The following is a 17,144-nucleotide window of genomic DNA, read 5'->3' on the forward strand; positions in this document are numbered from 1 at the left end:
GGGGTTTTGAAATTAGGCCGAGGACCACATTAAATTAGGCTGAGGACCACATGCAGCCACCGGTTGCCCAGCGTCATGTTACAGGAAGCCTTCGATCCTTTGCCGGCAAACCAGCCAAGAGATGTCAAGATCAGAAAACGCTCAAGTAATGAAGACTTCCTATGGCGAAACTGCTGTTCAGTCCTTAAGCATGACAACATTTTGCTTCCAGTGTGTCATCAGGAATATGACCTCAATGTATGAAAACATTATTTAATTCAGTCTATCGTATCTGCGTTTCCTCTTACTCCCAAAAAAGGCCAGGGTAGCATACCGTAGATGGGGTGGTATTCAACTAAATAACTGAACTCATGCAAGGATTAGCACTAGTGCAATTTCCTTCCCTCCTCCCCCTGTGCATGCCATCTTCAGATCTTCCTTGGAGGGTTAGTGGAACCCCCAGAGCAGATTTAGGAGGCACACAGTTGGGGGGGAGGGGGAGGGAGGGAGAGGAGAACATTATATTGTGCAAATAGAAATCCTTGTGCTGGTGGAGAATTAGCCTCAATGCTATGTTAAATACAACCTCTCATTTTACCCCAGATCTCCCACTCCGAGCCCTACACTCTCTCAGTCACTCTGGGCTCCTCTTGATGTTTCTAATCAAGTTTTACTTGGTTTTGTTGCCTGTAATAGAGGAAGAGGTTGCATATTGCCAATGACCCCTGCATATAAATGTGGAAATGGTGAGAAGTTCCAATGGCTATAAAAGACACCTGTGAATTCCGCTGTCAGAGGTGGCAGCATAATAAATAATAATAATAATAATAATAATAATAATAATAATAATAATAATATATTTATACCTCGCCCAGCTGGCTGAGTTTTCCCAGCCACCCTGGGAAGCTCCTAATCAAGTGCTAAAAATAATACAGCATTAAATATTTAAAACTTCCCTAAAAAATATGTCTTTTAAAAATAGGATAGCTGCTTATTTCCTTGACATCTGATGGGAGGGCGTTCCACAGGGCGGGCGCCACTACTGAGAAGGCCCTCTGTCTGGTTCCCTGTAACCTCACTTCTCGCAATGAGTGAGCCACCAGAAGGCCCTCAGTTGTTGGGAATCACAGATGGGGAGAGTGCCATTTTATTCATGTCTTGGCCTCTGTGAGTACAGAGTGCTGGGCTGGATATGTCCTTGGCCTGATCCAGCAGGGCACTTATGACATTTCACATCCAGAAGATGTGTCTGTCTGGGAAATTTACCTTGAAGTGACCCAAAGTGGATAATAATTTGGTATTTATGGTCTTAGTTGCAAGACACAATAAACTGCAGGTAGGTTTATCCATGCCCCAGATTCACCTCCCATACTAGAAAATGGCTCGTCTTACCTCCCTGGAGCACAGCTTTCTCAAGCACTGATGTTGCAATGAAGTCGGTGGTTGCCAAATCTTCTGGGTTGCCTGAGGTACAAACCCAACGGAATGGTCCAAATCCCAAAGAAAAAATGTCACTGGGAAGGGAATATGTTTCACGATTAGAAGATAGCTGAAATTCCTGCCATATTTATCCTGGCAGTTAGCAATGCTTTTCTTTCATTAACTGAAGATGAAAGAATTCCAGCTATTTTTTTTATAAAAAAAAACACTAATCCAAACACTAAGTTCTTCGGGCCATTATTTTTGAATTTCCATCAAAGATTTACAGATATAAGCTATTGTTTCTGTCTGGGTTTATCACACCTGCCATAAGCACATTCTGACAGAAGAACAAGGAGGTTTAAGCGAAGAAGCACCCAGCTAATTTCTTCTGCTCAGAGTAGACCCATTGAAATTACAGTCAACAACCATTTCATGCAGGGCTTCCATTCCCAGTCCCTACAAATGCCGTCAGGGCATGGATAAGCACGCCCCCTTTATGTGAATCACCCTGATACCTTCGGGTATAGAGCGGTATAGGAATTAATAAATAAAATAAAATAAATTTAGCCCCTGTTCCGCTCTCTTCCCAGTCCAAAAGGACCCACACACCTCCAATTATGCTTCAGTTGGACGCACCTAAAATGTTTGTCACCTGTAATGGACCTAGGTTAGTCATCTCCATTCATTTCAATGGGTAGAAGAGCTTGGTTGGATACAACACATAATCTATTCTTCAACTACATCCACAGTTACCAGCTAGGGTGGGTTTAGTAATTCCTGGTTTAGTAATGTAGCATGAAACCAGGAGCGCAGGAAAGGAGTGCAGAAAAGGCAGGGATTTCCCTCTTGGAATGCCCTATGATTTACATTTAAGCTGAGTTAGCAGATCTATATTCTCTGGGGTGCAAAAAGAAAAAAGAAAAGTGGGGGAGTAAATTCAATCTTGGGACACACTGCGTTTTGTCTCTCAAGTGTTTCATCTCTCTTGCCTGGTTCTCTCATTACTTTCCTCCAGCTCAGAATTTGTCTCATAAATCCCCACCAGCTCCCTATACATGTTCCTATCCACATGACAGAGCGGCAAACATGACGAGCTTCTTTATTCAAGGTGCTCACGTTGGTGTGTAAAGCCCTATAGCAACTTAGGTCCCAAATATCTGAAAGACCATTGCTACCCCTATTGACATTCTTGGGTGTTAAGATCTGCAGAGAGGGTTTCTCTTGGTAGTACCTTCACCCTCAGAAGTACAGGGAAGTAAAGCCCCCAAATTGTGGAAGACCCTTTTCACTGACATGCGTTTAACATCTTCACTGAACAGCTTTCTCCGTGTGCTGAAGATGCACTCTGGCCTTTGACAACTAAGGTATTTTGCTTTATGGGATCGACCTCTTTCGCTGAATTTATACTGTTCTGTTCTTTTGGAATGGTTTCATGTAGTTTTTATAACTCTGGTGGTTTTATCTGTTTTCACTATTGTATATTCTATTGTAATCTTCCCCAGGACTTTATGGTGAAGGGCAGCTAAGAAACCTTACGCATAAAGTTTTGCGAACTGCAGCTTTTAAGAACTCATATTATAGCTTCTGGTCTACCGACAGATTAAAGGTAAAGGTAAAGGGACCCCTGACCATTAGGTCCAGTCGTGACCGACTCTGGGGTTGCGGAGCTCATCTCACGTTATTGGCCAAGGGAGCTGGCATACAGCTTCCAGGTCATGTGGCCAGCATGACTAAGCCACTTCTGGCAAACCAGAGCAGCACACAGAAATGCCGTTTACCTTCCCGCTGTAGCGGTACCTATTTATCCACTTGCACTTTGACGTGCTTTCGAACTGCTAGGTTGGCAGGAGCTGGGACCAAACAATGGGAGCTCACCCCGTCGCAGGGATTCAAATCGCCGACCTTCTGATCGGCAAGCTCTAGGCTCTGTGGTTTAACCCACAGCACCACCCAACAGATTACTTAATCACAAAAGACAATTCAGTTTTTATTAATATACAGGAATGACAAAAAATGGTCCCAAACAGGAAAACTCCTTCTCTTCCTAATCCCCACCCAAAGCACAAGGCACATTCACGTCTTCTTTCCACATTGGTGTTCCACATTTTATTCTCTCCCAAACATACCCCATAATGTGCTGGACGTAAGAAGGGTATCGAAATTCAGCTTTGCTGGCACCTCTTTTCTCGACGTCAGCACCTTTGGAACAATTTAAATACAGGTTTCAATTCAAGGTGCTGTGTTGTTGTTTTTACCTTTAAAGCCCTACACAGTTGTCGTTATTATTGAATATGGAATTATGCTGTTGCGCTGGATATGACTGCAGAAAAACTGGCTATAAATCTGATTATTAGTATTATTCAGATTCAGCCTTTTTGCCTGAGTTGCAGACAGGGTTTGGTTGAGCAAGATTGGATAGCTCTCCAGCTGGCTGACTGTGGGGTGTGTTGTAAAAAGTTTTACATTTTAAATGCCACAAAATTCATACACAGTAGGTATTGCATGCAGGAGAAATTAACATGAAACTCACATGTGATTCTCCTTGAATGTGAGATCATCATATACCAATGGTTAGATGCTTTGTCCTACACAGAAAAGTGCCCCCCTTTCCTGTAGAAAATGTGCAACATGGGGAGCACCCCTATTCTTGGGATCTGTTATCTGTTGTACTTGGCCAAATACATTACTTGCTTAACTTATGCAAAAAGGAAAAGAGCTACCTACCAGCTCTCTGAGCTTCTAGAAGGAAAGCATTTCCATAATCCCAGAAAAACATTCCTTGATCAGACAGCCTGTTGATGGCAGCCACTTGTCTCCTCAGACTGAAAATGGAAAGAGATAATTTTTTCTTTATGGAAATTCATATAGTGTTGAGAGAACATTATGAACCCTTTGCACTAGACCCTGAAATGAATAAACCAAAGCTTGCCATGTCTTAATTGCAATGGGTCTACTCTGAATAGGACTAGCATTGAATACCACCCATTATTTACAGTCCTGTGTTTGATTTGCTTATTCTTTAAAGCACCCTGGGATCTTATGGGATAAAGGGCAGTTAAAAAGTGTAATTCATTAATTAAGACTGAGACTAGTCTAATTGACACTGTTATTGTGAGGATAACATGAGACAAGGATATACTGCAAACTTGGAAGAAGGTAGGAAAGAGATCATCACAGTAAAATATTGAAATTGGTTTATTTATTTATTTATTTGCATTGACATTTATGAGGCACTTTTCCATCCAAAAGGGGCCCTTTGGAGTAGAATATTGGAGGGTGAAGCAATAGAGTTACAAAATGAATGCCGTTAAAAGTTGATCAAAATAAATACTGAAAGAATAATGTATAAAATCCTAAGCAGCAAAAACAAACAAAAATCCCCAAGCAATCCATCAACATAGTCAATACTGCATGCACATAAATAAAATAGTTGGTCTCTAAGGTGCTACTGGACAATTTTTTAAATTTCTTTCGACTGCATCATACCAACACAGCTACCTCCCCGAATAAAGGGAAGGGAAAGGAATAATTACTAACAAAGGAGGGGAAGAAAACAATTGGAAGGAATTAAGGGGAAGAAGGGATAACAGAAAGAAATAACCAGGATGATCCGTCGAAGGTAAATCTCTCTCGGCTTCACAGAGGACACTCTGTTAGCTTCTTCCGAATGCACACGCCGAAAGAGGAAGCTCTGGGTCACGTGTATGGGTATATATAGGTCCCTTGATCCGTTTGGACTGCGCCCCATTGGTCAGATTGAACCCAATATCGAGAGACCTACCAATCGGGTGTTGTGGCTGACCAATCTTACCCACCCACAACACAGGAGGTCAGACTCCAGGTCTCACCGCAACACATGCCCTCTTTTAGGGAGGACACGATTTGCCCAATGTTGAATGCAACTTTCTACTATTGAGACAGCTTCCTTGAGTGGCCTTCTTGTCCCTGGGAAAGTTGAAGCCAGAAATACCACTGGCCTCCCACATTCTAGGGAAGAATGGTTATCACTCAGGTAGGACATTTCAGTTTCTGACAATTCAGCTCTCCTCACTCACATGCTGTTTTTGTTCTTTAAATCAGACCCTTTAAATCACTTCCGATTTGGGCAGACAAATGGATCTGCTGCCATGTTGCGTCTAATTTAAACCATCAAATCTGTTTGACCTAGCATCAGTCGATATGAGTGACTCCTGGCTCCCAAACCATCTTTTATGAAAATGAGACCTAACAGGAACAAAGCTACAGGAAGAGAATCATTACCGCTAATCTATAGAGCCTAATTCCCTAATTCCCAGCTCCTGTGAGTATGCATTGGAAAAACAAGCAGCTGGCAATGGCTCAAAATCAATGCAGCTGGGTCACTTAACATTTGCAGCATTCTCAGAAATAAAACTCCTCTTCCTGCACAGTCATTTGCAGATTTGATTTTAGAACAAGACTGAAGAAATGAATGACATTTCTGTAGCCTGCCTTGACCTTCAGCAAGGATTCTTTCAAGTGGTCAACTCATGCATAGTTGTGCCCCTGAGTTTGTCATAAGTGTATGATGCTGATGAAGAGATATTCTTTCGGACTGTATTTAATATCCCAGTGTGCAGTTTCTGGTGTTCTGATTTTATGAATGTCATTCAAAAATCAATTCCATCCCCCGATAGATGATAGATAGGTAGATAGATAGATAGACCCCCAAACTTAACTGTGTCTATAGAAGGAAAGTGAATATTACTACAGACATCTGACCTCACAACAGAGGCAGAGTTTTGTCTAACAAATTGTCACCACAAAACTTGTGCAAATTATTGAAGTACCTCTCTTGCACTAGGGTTCGGAATTTCACAGGATTGCTGGACATGAGCTGGTTAGCCTCCTTAAAGCTCAGCTGTACTGGGTAGTAGCCTCCATTAAAAGGATTGTGACAAGATGTTTGGTCAGACCCCAAATCAGCTAGCAGTTCACCAGTGGTGTTGAATTCTTCTGCAAGCCTCTCCCTGCACACAGAAAGAGGAAAAAGTGGACAACTATAGACCAGATTTTGGTATGGATATAGAAAAGTGGATATCGGGAGCACCTAGGTGAAACTTTGGTAAATTAGCCCCTTTGTATTTGCTAAGGGATGGATGCACTGTAGGGAATAGTACCTCCAACACTTCAAGCATTTGTAAATCACACTGATTTCAATGACAAATACTTCATTCTCCCATTAAAACCGATGAGACTTAAGTTGCGGGGAGAAATTTCATGACACATTTTTTATCAGAACTGCAACATGGATTCCCTGCTCCTCCCCTGCTTTGCGTGTCGAGGTACCAAGACATCCCCCCAATAACTCACACAATATTTTAAGTTTAAGGTTTTTGGCATTAATTTGGCCACAACTTTATTTAAATACAACTGGTGTGAGTGGTTGCTTAGGCATTGGTTCCAGCCATCTGTCCCCCGCCTGGGACAGATCTGACTCCCGCTAGCCTAGGAGGGGAGCCAGTAGGCGAGCACCCTCTGGGAGAGATTGGGGCAGGGGCCCAAGCCCTTGACCTCATCCTTCAGATGCTCCCCGAGGCTCATGTGCGGCCCTGGCCCCTAGCGGGGATAAACGGACAAACATGTGGAGCCCCAGGATTCCTTTAACGGAATACCCCTAAAGGCAGCAGCAACCGTGAGGGGCAGGCCCAACCAAAATCCGTACCCCTCCACCATTCAGTTTGAACCAATGCCTAACCGCCAACCTTACAAGTTGTGACTTATTGCTATGCAGTAGGCAAAATCACCTGGCACCAGCCAATCAGCCAAGTGGGCAAATTCCTACCAGGCTCCTGATCCAAAACAGGCAACCCCATGATAGGCACAGCAAGTTCAATGCAAAGAACGCCTAAAATTAGAGGAGGGCAGGCGGGAGATTCGTTGCGAGCAGCAAAGTGGATACTGAAAGCTGCTCGCTGGGCATATTTGGGGCTAAGGCTGTCAATCAATCATTTGCTATATGCAAATTTCCCCAGCAACAGCACACCCACCAATCACACATGTGGCCATCCAAACTGACCAACCCTGGCATGTCTTGTTGACCCTTCTGCAACCCATGTTCTCTTCTAAGGGGAGAACCTGCTATCACAAGGTTCATTATTAGCTACTTACCAAAGATCTACCACATTCCCATGATATCCCAGACTAAGAGCCATTTTCTTCTTCTTTGCTTCTCTGTGTACAAGTCAAAAGGAATTAACTTTTAACAATTCAAAAGCAACTTAATTTTAAAAAATTTCACATCACGATAGTTTTAGGTTTAAAAGATACAGAACAATGCTGCTGGGAATAAAATGTTCAGATAAACATTTCCAAGCAAATAACAATGTCTAAAATCCTCTTGAAGCTATAAAGTGAAATGAAACTACTCTCATGACATGCTGCATTTTTCTCATCTACATCCACGGACCTCTTTGCTCTTACAACCCCCTCCTTGACATCTGACCTGACTGCCTGTCCCAACTCTCTGTATGTCATTGGCTGATCTTCTCTGATGTCAAAGTGAGTATTCAGGCAGGAAGGTCATAGGTATCCTGTAGGTACCAGAAACTGTTCTGGTCTTAAGACTCTGGAAGTGTTTGAAATTCCAAAAATGCAGGAATAACTCTTTTTAACAAATTAAACATATACGAATCAAGACGGTAGCATGTGTTATTGGATAGTATCTGGCTAATGCTAATCAGGTGAGTGGTTTGAAAGTAGGCAGACAACTCTTGCTGTTCTACTGTATGTTATGTGATATTTATGTTAATAGTGTAGTTGTTAGCAGCGATCTGTTCTGCAGTCTGAGATCCAAAAGCACTAAAGAATCCATTTATGTTCTGCTCCAAAGTGGGAAAATTATTCACACTAAGGCAGGTATGGGGAACCTGTGACACACACCCCGTGTTGTTTTTCTCCAACTCCAATCAGCCGCAGTCAACATGGTGAATGCTCAGAGCTGATGGGAGATGTACTTCAATACCTCTCAGAATGCCACAGATTCCACACACCTGCACTAAGGGGGTCGCGGCAGAAGGTGTGAGCCTCGGTTGTGCTGAAAAAAATAGGACAATAATTTTATACATGCAAATTCCTACTGTCATGTTTTTCACCATTGCAAAGTCTTAAATTGTTAGCCAGTTTCTGCCCCTCTTCACTACACACATTTAAAACAAATAGGGGAAACAGATGTCAGGACCAGCCCCAAGAGAGTTTTTATTTTATTTTAGTGAGGAGCACTGACCTAGTAGTCCCTCACTTCTGAGAAATATGAGGTTAAGCACTAGAAATAAACCATAGCAGAGCTAGGGCAGAGACAGTTGCCTGCCCCAGACCATTTTTCCACACTGCAGAAAAGTCCTTTGGTGGGATGTGGAGTTAATTAGCAAAATGCTAAAGAATGTGTTTATTGAGCCATACCTGAGCTGAGCAATACAGTGGTCCAGACTGCTAGTGATTTCCATCAACCATCCCTGCAGGTGACGTTTTAAGAGGGCCGCTTCATCAACCTGAGAGGTTGCATTAGATAAAAATTAAATAGAATTAAACAAGCAACTACTGAACTTTAGGATAATTTGCCTTTAATTACTTACCTGATTCATTTCCTACCCTTCACCATAAGTCTCCAGGGCAGGTCACAGCAATTTAAAAATACAATATTAAAAACGCTTGAAAACAAATTACAGTTGCAAGGATAGAATGGGTCTAAAAATATATTATCTCAAGTGTCAAAGGCCAGGGTAAAGAGGTGCATCTTCAACATACAATGGAAACTATATACCCTAATAAAGATGCCATGGGCAGATCTGTGGGGAGGGAATTCCACAACCTAGGGGTTTCCACGGGGAATGCTCTTGCTCAGATCAGGCGAACTAAAGACTGCTCTCTTTGTTGTTCTTAACATCTGAGAGGGTCTGTAGGGAATGAAGCAGCCTTTCAGATTTAGGGGTCTAAGTCATTTAGGGCTTTAAAGTCTAATGTGAGCACCTTGAATGTGGTCCAGAAATTATCTGGCAACCAATGTGAACAGCAGGTGACTGAGACCAGTGGTGTGTAGATCTGAGGCCTAGTCTGGGACAGGCCACTCCTAGCTGAAGAATCACAAATGGTCAATCAGTGAGATTTCTGACCCAAGCAAATTTAGAAACAAGATTTTCTCTCCATCGTCAGTGGTAAAATTACACGGGTCACTGAAGTCCTTTATTGCCCTGTTTAACAGCATAGCTATAAAGCTGTTATTATAGTAAGGCCTGTTTCACATGAGAACATTTCAACTCCATGGGGAAACCTTTTATTGAGTGAGCAAGATGTGCATGTCTGCCAACCACCATATAGCTTGAATTACAATCTGCCCAACAAAATTCTTGTTTGGTTAAGAAAAACAAATTCACATTAGCAAATCCTTTCATTATTGTTCGACCTTTTTTTGTTGTTGTTTTAAAGCCCAGCTGCTGGTTTAAATGGATGGAAGCATTTCTTTTCAGCAAGTCAAGGTCTAGGGCTGGAGTGGGTAAGTTAGTGCACAGCTCAGTTAAGACCACAATCCAAAAGAGAGTAAAATGCATGTAACCACACCGAAAATCAACAGGCTTAAGCACACTTAAATCAGTTTGGGGTTGTGGCCTAATGTTCTGTGTCAGTTTTTTACCTGAGGGGTTTATAACCTTTAGATAAAACGATGAATTGTTTAACAGTGCGATCCTAAACCTGTCTCTTCAGGTGTAAACCCCATTAAGTTCAATAGGGTTTGCTCCCAGGCAAGTGGGTACAGTACTGTAGCCTGATACATTTGCCCCTCTCTAAGCTACTAAAACCTTAACTTTTGCTAGAGTTTCCTTGTAAGCTCTCTCTTCTTAAAACCCACTTGTTCATTAAAATGCCTTAACAAAATTACAAATGGGAGGGAAGTACAGGGAGTAGCCACATGAGAATGGACCTTTTCAGGGGAGGTTGATTTTTTTTTAAAAAAAACCCTAAGCAGAAGCATACAAATAAACATACAGGCTTACCTCAGCAATGATTCCCACACAGCCAGCAATGACAGCAGCCTTGGCTTGAGCGCCACTCATTCCTCCAAGGCCAGATGTGACAAAGACTTTCCCAGACAGATTCTCCACTCCCAAGTAGCGACGGCCTGCATTGAGCACTGTTAGCTAAGGCACATTGCAGAAAAGGGTGGTGAATGTGCATGGTACCCTATGGTGTCATTTACCAATGGCGATACTTCTATCGTATCTCCATTTGTTTATCATTTGCACTTCCCATTTCATCTACTCAACAGAACCTTACATGCTCAGGAGTGCGCATGTAAAGGCCTGAAACAAAGCAAAGGAGGCTTCAGTCCAACCACTCAGGATCTATTACAGGCAATTAAAACAGGAGAATACATGTCATTTTCTCCTACGCTTCTGTGTGAGCCACTGCCCTGGTTGTCCTTCCCATTTGGAAGGTGACAGTTCTGCTGTGTTAGTAGTGCTTTGGCGGTGGCGAAAAAATTCCACTCTCATGCACCTGATGCAGAGATTGGGCAGAATCGCCTGCCCCCAATGGAGATGGGTTTGAAGGAGGCATCTACATGGTTCAGAGACACTGTGGGAAGCCTCTTCCTTAGAGGACTATGTGCTTATAGAAGCCTTTATCAGGTAATTGTTTTTTCACAAAGCAGTTTCCTTGCAGCACCCAGCTTGAGAGTTGGTGGCTTATATATGTTGCAATGAGCAGTGTGTCGCATGGGGCTTCTTACTATGTATTCAGTGGTCTGTGTTTGCCTGAGCTTGAGTCTGGACTAAGGATGCTGAGCTCCTGTGTTCTTATTCAATACATGATATCCAATCACAGAACATTTCAGGGTTTGGGCCTCTGCCATTGGCCGTTAAACTCTGAGTCATGATTCGCAGCTTGGAAGTTTAGACAGCCAATCACGTTGGGAGTGGGAGTGGCCCAGGCCTTCAGAACTGTATATAAGCAGTTGTTTTGCCCCTGTTGTCCAGTTCAGTAGTTCAATAAAGGTTTTTGCTGTTATCACTGTGTCTTGCCAGAACCCACTTACACTTCACTGCTTTAGAGCAGAGAATGCAGCAGTGAGTCAGCTCTGCATTTGTTGTTGTTGTTAGAAATACTAAATAGATCTTTAGTCAGAAGAGAACTGATGCTTCCTTTTTCAACAATTGATACATTCTACCCAACTGTGATAGTGAGCAGTTCTTACCACAGTTCCATGGACTATTCCCTGTGGTCCAATGTAGCAGTAGCTACCTGCTGTCATCTGTCCATACCTGTCAATAGGAGTGAATGCAAGATAGTTTTTCAGTCAACTATGGATGTTGTTTTATTTTTATATATTCTGCCCCTACGTTACTCTGTTAGTCTAGTAGTGCAACATTTCCTAAGTAACGGTACCCTTTGACACATTTCTCCATTTTTCTTTTTTTCTCCATGTAGCTTCTTACTGTGTGATTCTATAAATTACTCAAAAATAAGCCACACTAAATTACACAAATATAAGCCCCACTTCCCCAAGGAAGTGAATGCATGGTTTCAGCCTTTGGGTTATATTTCTGCATGTATACATATAATGTTCTATCCCTTCACCATCACAGGCCTGCCACAAAAAGTTCCCAATTCAGAACAAAAAAGCAGACCTCAGAAATTAATTAGGAACATTAATTAGGACAATGGATAACTTACATTGTAACCCCCATTGCAAATAGTTTCTCATATTCATCTCTGGAAGAATAGTTAGGAATCACCTAAACAAAGCAAGGAAATGTGTCTTATTTAGAGCATTTTGACAGCACTTTTCAGCTAACCAGGCAGCCAGAGAACGTTATACAGGTAACTAAAATCAAGCCAGTCCCTGTCATCAGAATTGCAATCTAAAAGACATGGCACAGATGGAAAAAGGGAGGAGAGGGGCAAGTAGACACCAGTTCATAAAATTACAAGAATTAAAATAGAAGTCCTTAGGTGGGGAGGAAGGTGAAAAGACAGAGCGGTCTCTGATTAACACGGATTCTACCACCTTGCCAGCACAATGCAACCAACCTATTATGGGTGCTCCCCAGCCAAAGGAATGCACACAGCAGATAGTTAACTGTATTGTCAAAAGTGGACACTTACAGTAGTTCCTATGGCTCTGAACACCCACACATACCAGTCTAGCATCCAGGCAGCTATTTCCTGGTCTGTGCTCTATGGAGCAGTTGCAGCAACAGGGGGGGGGGACCACACTCTCCACCAGTTTATGTACCTTCCCCTGATGTGCTGCACACACACAGCCCAGAGGCTGTGCCTGTGTGGAAATTGCCTCTGCTCTTCCCTCTTCAATCCTCTCCTGGTTCCAGGAGACAGTGGTGCAGGAGAGGGTGGGGAGGCACCCAGCCCTTCACTTGCCTGACCTGCCTCTTTGTCTGATCTCTCCTGAGTGCCATCCTCCAGCTCTGGAGCTTCCCCTGCCTCTTGCCTCTGGCTGGTACAGATCCCCACAAATTACTTGCACCCTCTAATGCCAGAGTCTGACCCTGAGCCAGACCCCAGACCCTCTTTCCCCTGCGTACACTCATCAGTGTCCTGCCATTCCCTGACACAACCTTACTAATGCTGAAAGTGCGAGGGAACCCATTTGAACAACCAACGGGATCTAGTTTTAGATATTCCAATTACAACTAAGAAAGTTTGACCCTATAGTAATTTGGAATGTCAAATAATATTCAGGAACACCCAGATCTTTTCCTCTCTCTGTCTCCCTTCTTTTCCAAGGCTGCAGGGAAAGGACAGCAGGAAAAACAACAAGATGTTATTGGATGTAGTGGTGGAGGACAAATTTGATTCAGTTTAAAGGTGACCCTATCCGATTCACACTCTCTGAAACAGACAGAATGTGAACCGAAACACGGCCAACTTTTGATCAATGAGGCAAAGCACAGTGCATACCAGAAAACACTGTGGGTCATGACAAATGATAGTAAGCAAACAGCAAAGAGAGGACAAAATGACAGCAGCAATTTACCATGCCGTTGGTTATGACTAATCGAGGAGCGTTGTGGTGGCTGGGGAAGAGTCCCAAGGGATGCCCACTGTACATGACCAAGGTCTGATCTTCAGTCATCTCAGACAAATAGTGCATCACCAGCCAGAACTGAAAGAGAGAGATAGAATGGGAGAAAGGAGCAGGCTAGGCTTCCTTCTTATATTGATCTGTGTTTGAAAAGCTTTTAAAGGGCGAACTAGGAATGTTGGTGGCAGGCCGCCATTTTAGATGAACTGGGTGGGTCACTAGCAAATTCTTATAAGGTGACTTAAAGTGCAACATTGGCAAGTGGGAAGGCAGGTAATGTTTCTCACACAAACACACACACACCTTTCCCTTGAAACTGCTTCTCCCCGCCAATTCCCCCCCCTCAAGTTGGGTTCTGAAACTAGAAGTAATTCACAGTGAGGGGTGTGGGGGGTGGAGAGCAGTTTTTTGGGGGGGGAACCATGAGCCCTGGGCATATACTGAGCCAGTCCATCTAGCTCAGCATTGCATGACGAGGCCCTGGGCCCCACAGTTCCCTTAGATAATAAATACACGGACACAAATGTTTAGGTTAATGGGATAAAATAGGCCACAACTTTATTGGTTACAGATGTGAGCGGTTTGGCTTACGCATAAGGGTCTCATAAGGGTAAACCACCGGTAGGGGGAGCCCTATGATATATATCAAATCGGGGCACCTCGGGTCCACGGTGGGGTCATGGCATGGCACTAGCCCATGTCCAGGCTTCGGACACCAGGATCCACACACCCCGGATCCCTTTAACGGGATACCCTTAACGAGGAGGGGCAGATGGAGGCTACAACCTCCTCTCCCATAAACAAGGCCTACCCAATGCCTAACCTTACAAAGTTGTGACGATTGCTACAAGGCAGGGGGAAACCAAATGGCTGGTGCCAATTTGCCAAGTGGGAAATTACCTACCTGGTGCCAACAATAAGGTGGCCTATATTAGTCCATAGCAAGGCTGATGTCAAGCAATGCATAAAAAAGAGGGGGGTGGGGTGGAGAGAGGAGTTGGGGGGGGGGACATGAGCCCTGGGCATATACTGAGCCAGTGTGGTGTAGTGGTTAAGAGCGGTAGACTCGTAATCTGGGGAACCGGGTTCGTGTCTCCGCTCCTCCACATGCAGCTGCTGGGTGACCTTGGGCTAGTCACACTTCTCTGAAGTCTCTCAGCCCCACTCACCTCACAGAGTGTTTGTTGTGGGGGAGGAGGGGAAAGGAGATTGTTAGCCGCTTTGAGACTCCTTCGTGTAGTGATAAAGCGGGATATCAAATCCAAACTCTTCTTCTTCTTCTTCAGTTCATCTAGCTCACCATTGTCAACACCAGCCTTCCACCCCCCTGGTGCCTTCCGGATGTCATTGGACTACAGCTCCCTCCATCCCTGTCCATTGACTGTCCTGGTTGGACTGATGCTGGGAGTTGTAGTCAAATGACTTCTGCAGAACACCAGGTTAGGGTGCCTGGTCTATAGCAATTGGCAGCAGCTCTCCAGGGTTTCAGACAGGGAATCTTTCCTAGTCCTCCCTGGGGGTTGCACCAGAGGCCTTTTGCATGCAAGGGATGTGCTCTACCTAGTAAGCTCGGGCCCTTTTCCCTGAACTAAGTGGGTCAGCTTCTCCTCCCTGCACCAGAAATAACACTTCCAGGAATAATGTTGCTACAACCAAACATCTTTACAAACAGTCTCGTTTTTCATGAAACAAAACACCGAGAACAAACTGTCCTTATCGCAGTGAAAGAAAATCATTCATCCGACTGCTATTCTTAAGTAACCAGTGACAAAGGCATATTGTTTTGCTCCGCTGTGAAACTCTTGTTAGACATCACAGTCATATCGAAGCTGGACATGGCTGCCGGTGCAAAGGAAGAGATAGCAAGTTTCCAAATGTTGTGTTTTCTGAATTTCATCTTGCTAGACGCGAGGTGCAGAATCATGTTCTTCCCCTCTTTTTCAGAACATCATGGTTGTTTCGGGAAAGAAAGCTGAAAGAGCTTAGCTCTGCCTGGGGACCTTGGAGTCCTAATCCCAGATAGAGCAGGGGATTCTTGTGGTTCCCGAATGGTGAACCTAAAGCCCTCTGCATTTGCTCAGAGGCATATTTATTTAATTTTTTTTAAAAAAACAACAACAACAGGTTTAGCTTAAAACATTCAAACTAAATGATATTTAGGGTGCTTCCAGATTCATGTTTCTTGTTTATGCAAGGTGTGTGCAGCATCCAAACAATGGCATAAAAATGCCAGCCCATATCTACCCCACCCCCCATTTAACCTGGATTTACCCTTTCCATGAAAAATCTGGCAAGTTAAATTATTTTAACCAACTAATGACACCCCCCCACACACACAAACCTTGTAGCCTTCTATAATTAGCAACAAAGAAAGCAGCCACAACTGGTAAAACAGCTGTCACCCACCCCAAGCCCCCATAATTCAAGCACTGGATTGCTCTTGTGATTGTCGAAATTTCTTAAAGTCAAAAGCCCCAACAACTGCATGGATTCGTCATCAATGACAGCCAACAACTTAGTCACATCTTCACCCAAGAAAAATAGGGATGTAATGGATTAAATAAGAGCATGGTCAAGCAAGGCAAGCAACAAATGTATCAACACCATACCTGTGCCCAAGATAATTATATGAGATTATAAGATTGACAAGTTAGCAAGTGATATAATATGTTTAGATAATTATTAAGAAGATTGGAATCAAGGTATGGAAGTACTAAGGAAGTAATATAATGAAACGTAGTAGGGAGGGATTGGAGGAAGTTGACAAAGATTGAATTTTGTGATACAAGAATGTTTTGATAGTTTTTTATTGTAGTGTTTGTAATTTGTTTTTGTGTATATCTTGTGTGTTTGTCTTTGTGTGTTGTATGTTTTATTCTGTAAAATCAATAAATATATATATTTTAAAAACAAACACCATACCTGTGCCCAGTTGCTGAAGACTTGTCCGTTCCCTCCATAAGTTACAAGTTCCTGGGGAAACTGCAAAGAGCACATTTTAAAGTATGTTTAAAACAGCGTCCCTTATTCCAGTCTCAAATATGATTAAACCCAGTTTAATCAAAACATTGCTTAATCATGAGCACATATGGTTGCCAGGCTCAATAGAGGACAGGACTTCTGTGCCTTTAATTGCCCTGCTCTCTTTTGAGTCTGGAAACCTGAAAGAGAAACCAGCAGGCCCTTTGTTTAATTTCCAAGCAAAGGGTCTGCTGGTTTCTCTTTAAGGTTTCCAGACTCAAAAGAGAGCAGGGCAATTAAAGGCACTGGAGTCCTGTCCTCTATTGAGTCTGGCAACCCTATGAGCACATAGCAGAGCTTAAATCTGACCAAGGGCATTCTAGACTGTGGCCTATTCCATTATCCTCTGTGCTGCACCAGCTCAGGAACGCCAGGAGATAATAGCTTTTACCGGCTAGTGCCTATGGCTTCTATTAGCACCAGACACTTCTTAGGATGCCGCTGCAGGGCACCTGATGAATATCTAACCTCCACCGATTCACAAATCGTCCACCTCTCCGTGTCTCCAAGCTATCTAAGCTCCAGACAAAGGGCAATAAGCAGCAGAACCAGTGTGTTGATAAGCTTGCATTTCAGTGGAAATGAATGTTGGTGGAGGGACAGGGCTGGCTCAATACATTTTGCTACCTGAGGTGAAGGACAAGATGGCGCACTCTCCCAAGGCCCA

General features: G+C 43.4%; 1 protein-coding gene across 1 annotated transcript in view; it reads right to left on the reverse strand.

The window, feature by feature from the left end:
- UROC1 (urocanate hydratase 1) overlaps positions 1-17,144 on the reverse strand; it is a 54,600-nt gene that overhangs the window by 23,108 nt on the left and 14,348 nt on the right. Inside the window, exons 4-14 of the mRNA XM_060271395.2 lie at positions 16,379-16,438; positions 13,409-13,537; positions 12,088-12,149; positions 11,609-11,675; positions 10,410-10,553; positions 8,821-8,909; positions 7,531-7,593; positions 6,210-6,389; positions 4,126-4,223; positions 3,528-3,600; positions 1,372-1,493 (exon numbers count right to left, since the gene is read on the reverse strand). Of these exons, the coding sequence (XP_060127378.1) occupies positions 1,372-1,493; positions 3,528-3,600; positions 4,126-4,223; positions 6,210-6,389; positions 7,531-7,593; positions 8,821-8,909; positions 10,410-10,553; positions 11,609-11,675; positions 12,088-12,149; positions 13,409-13,537; positions 16,379-16,438 (1,087 nt within the window). The remainder of the gene's footprint in view (positions 1-1,371; positions 1,494-3,527; positions 3,601-4,125; positions 4,224-6,209; positions 6,390-7,530; positions 7,594-8,820; positions 8,910-10,409; positions 10,554-11,608; positions 11,676-12,087; positions 12,150-13,408; positions 13,538-16,378; positions 16,439-17,144) is intronic.

Source organism: Zootoca vivipara, chromosome 2 (assembly GCF_965207765.1).
Source record: "Zootoca vivipara chromosome 2, rZooViv2.hap1.1, whole genome shotgun sequence".
Taxonomy (NCBI): Eukaryota; Metazoa; Chordata; class Lepidosauria; order Squamata; family Lacertidae; genus Zootoca; species Zootoca vivipara.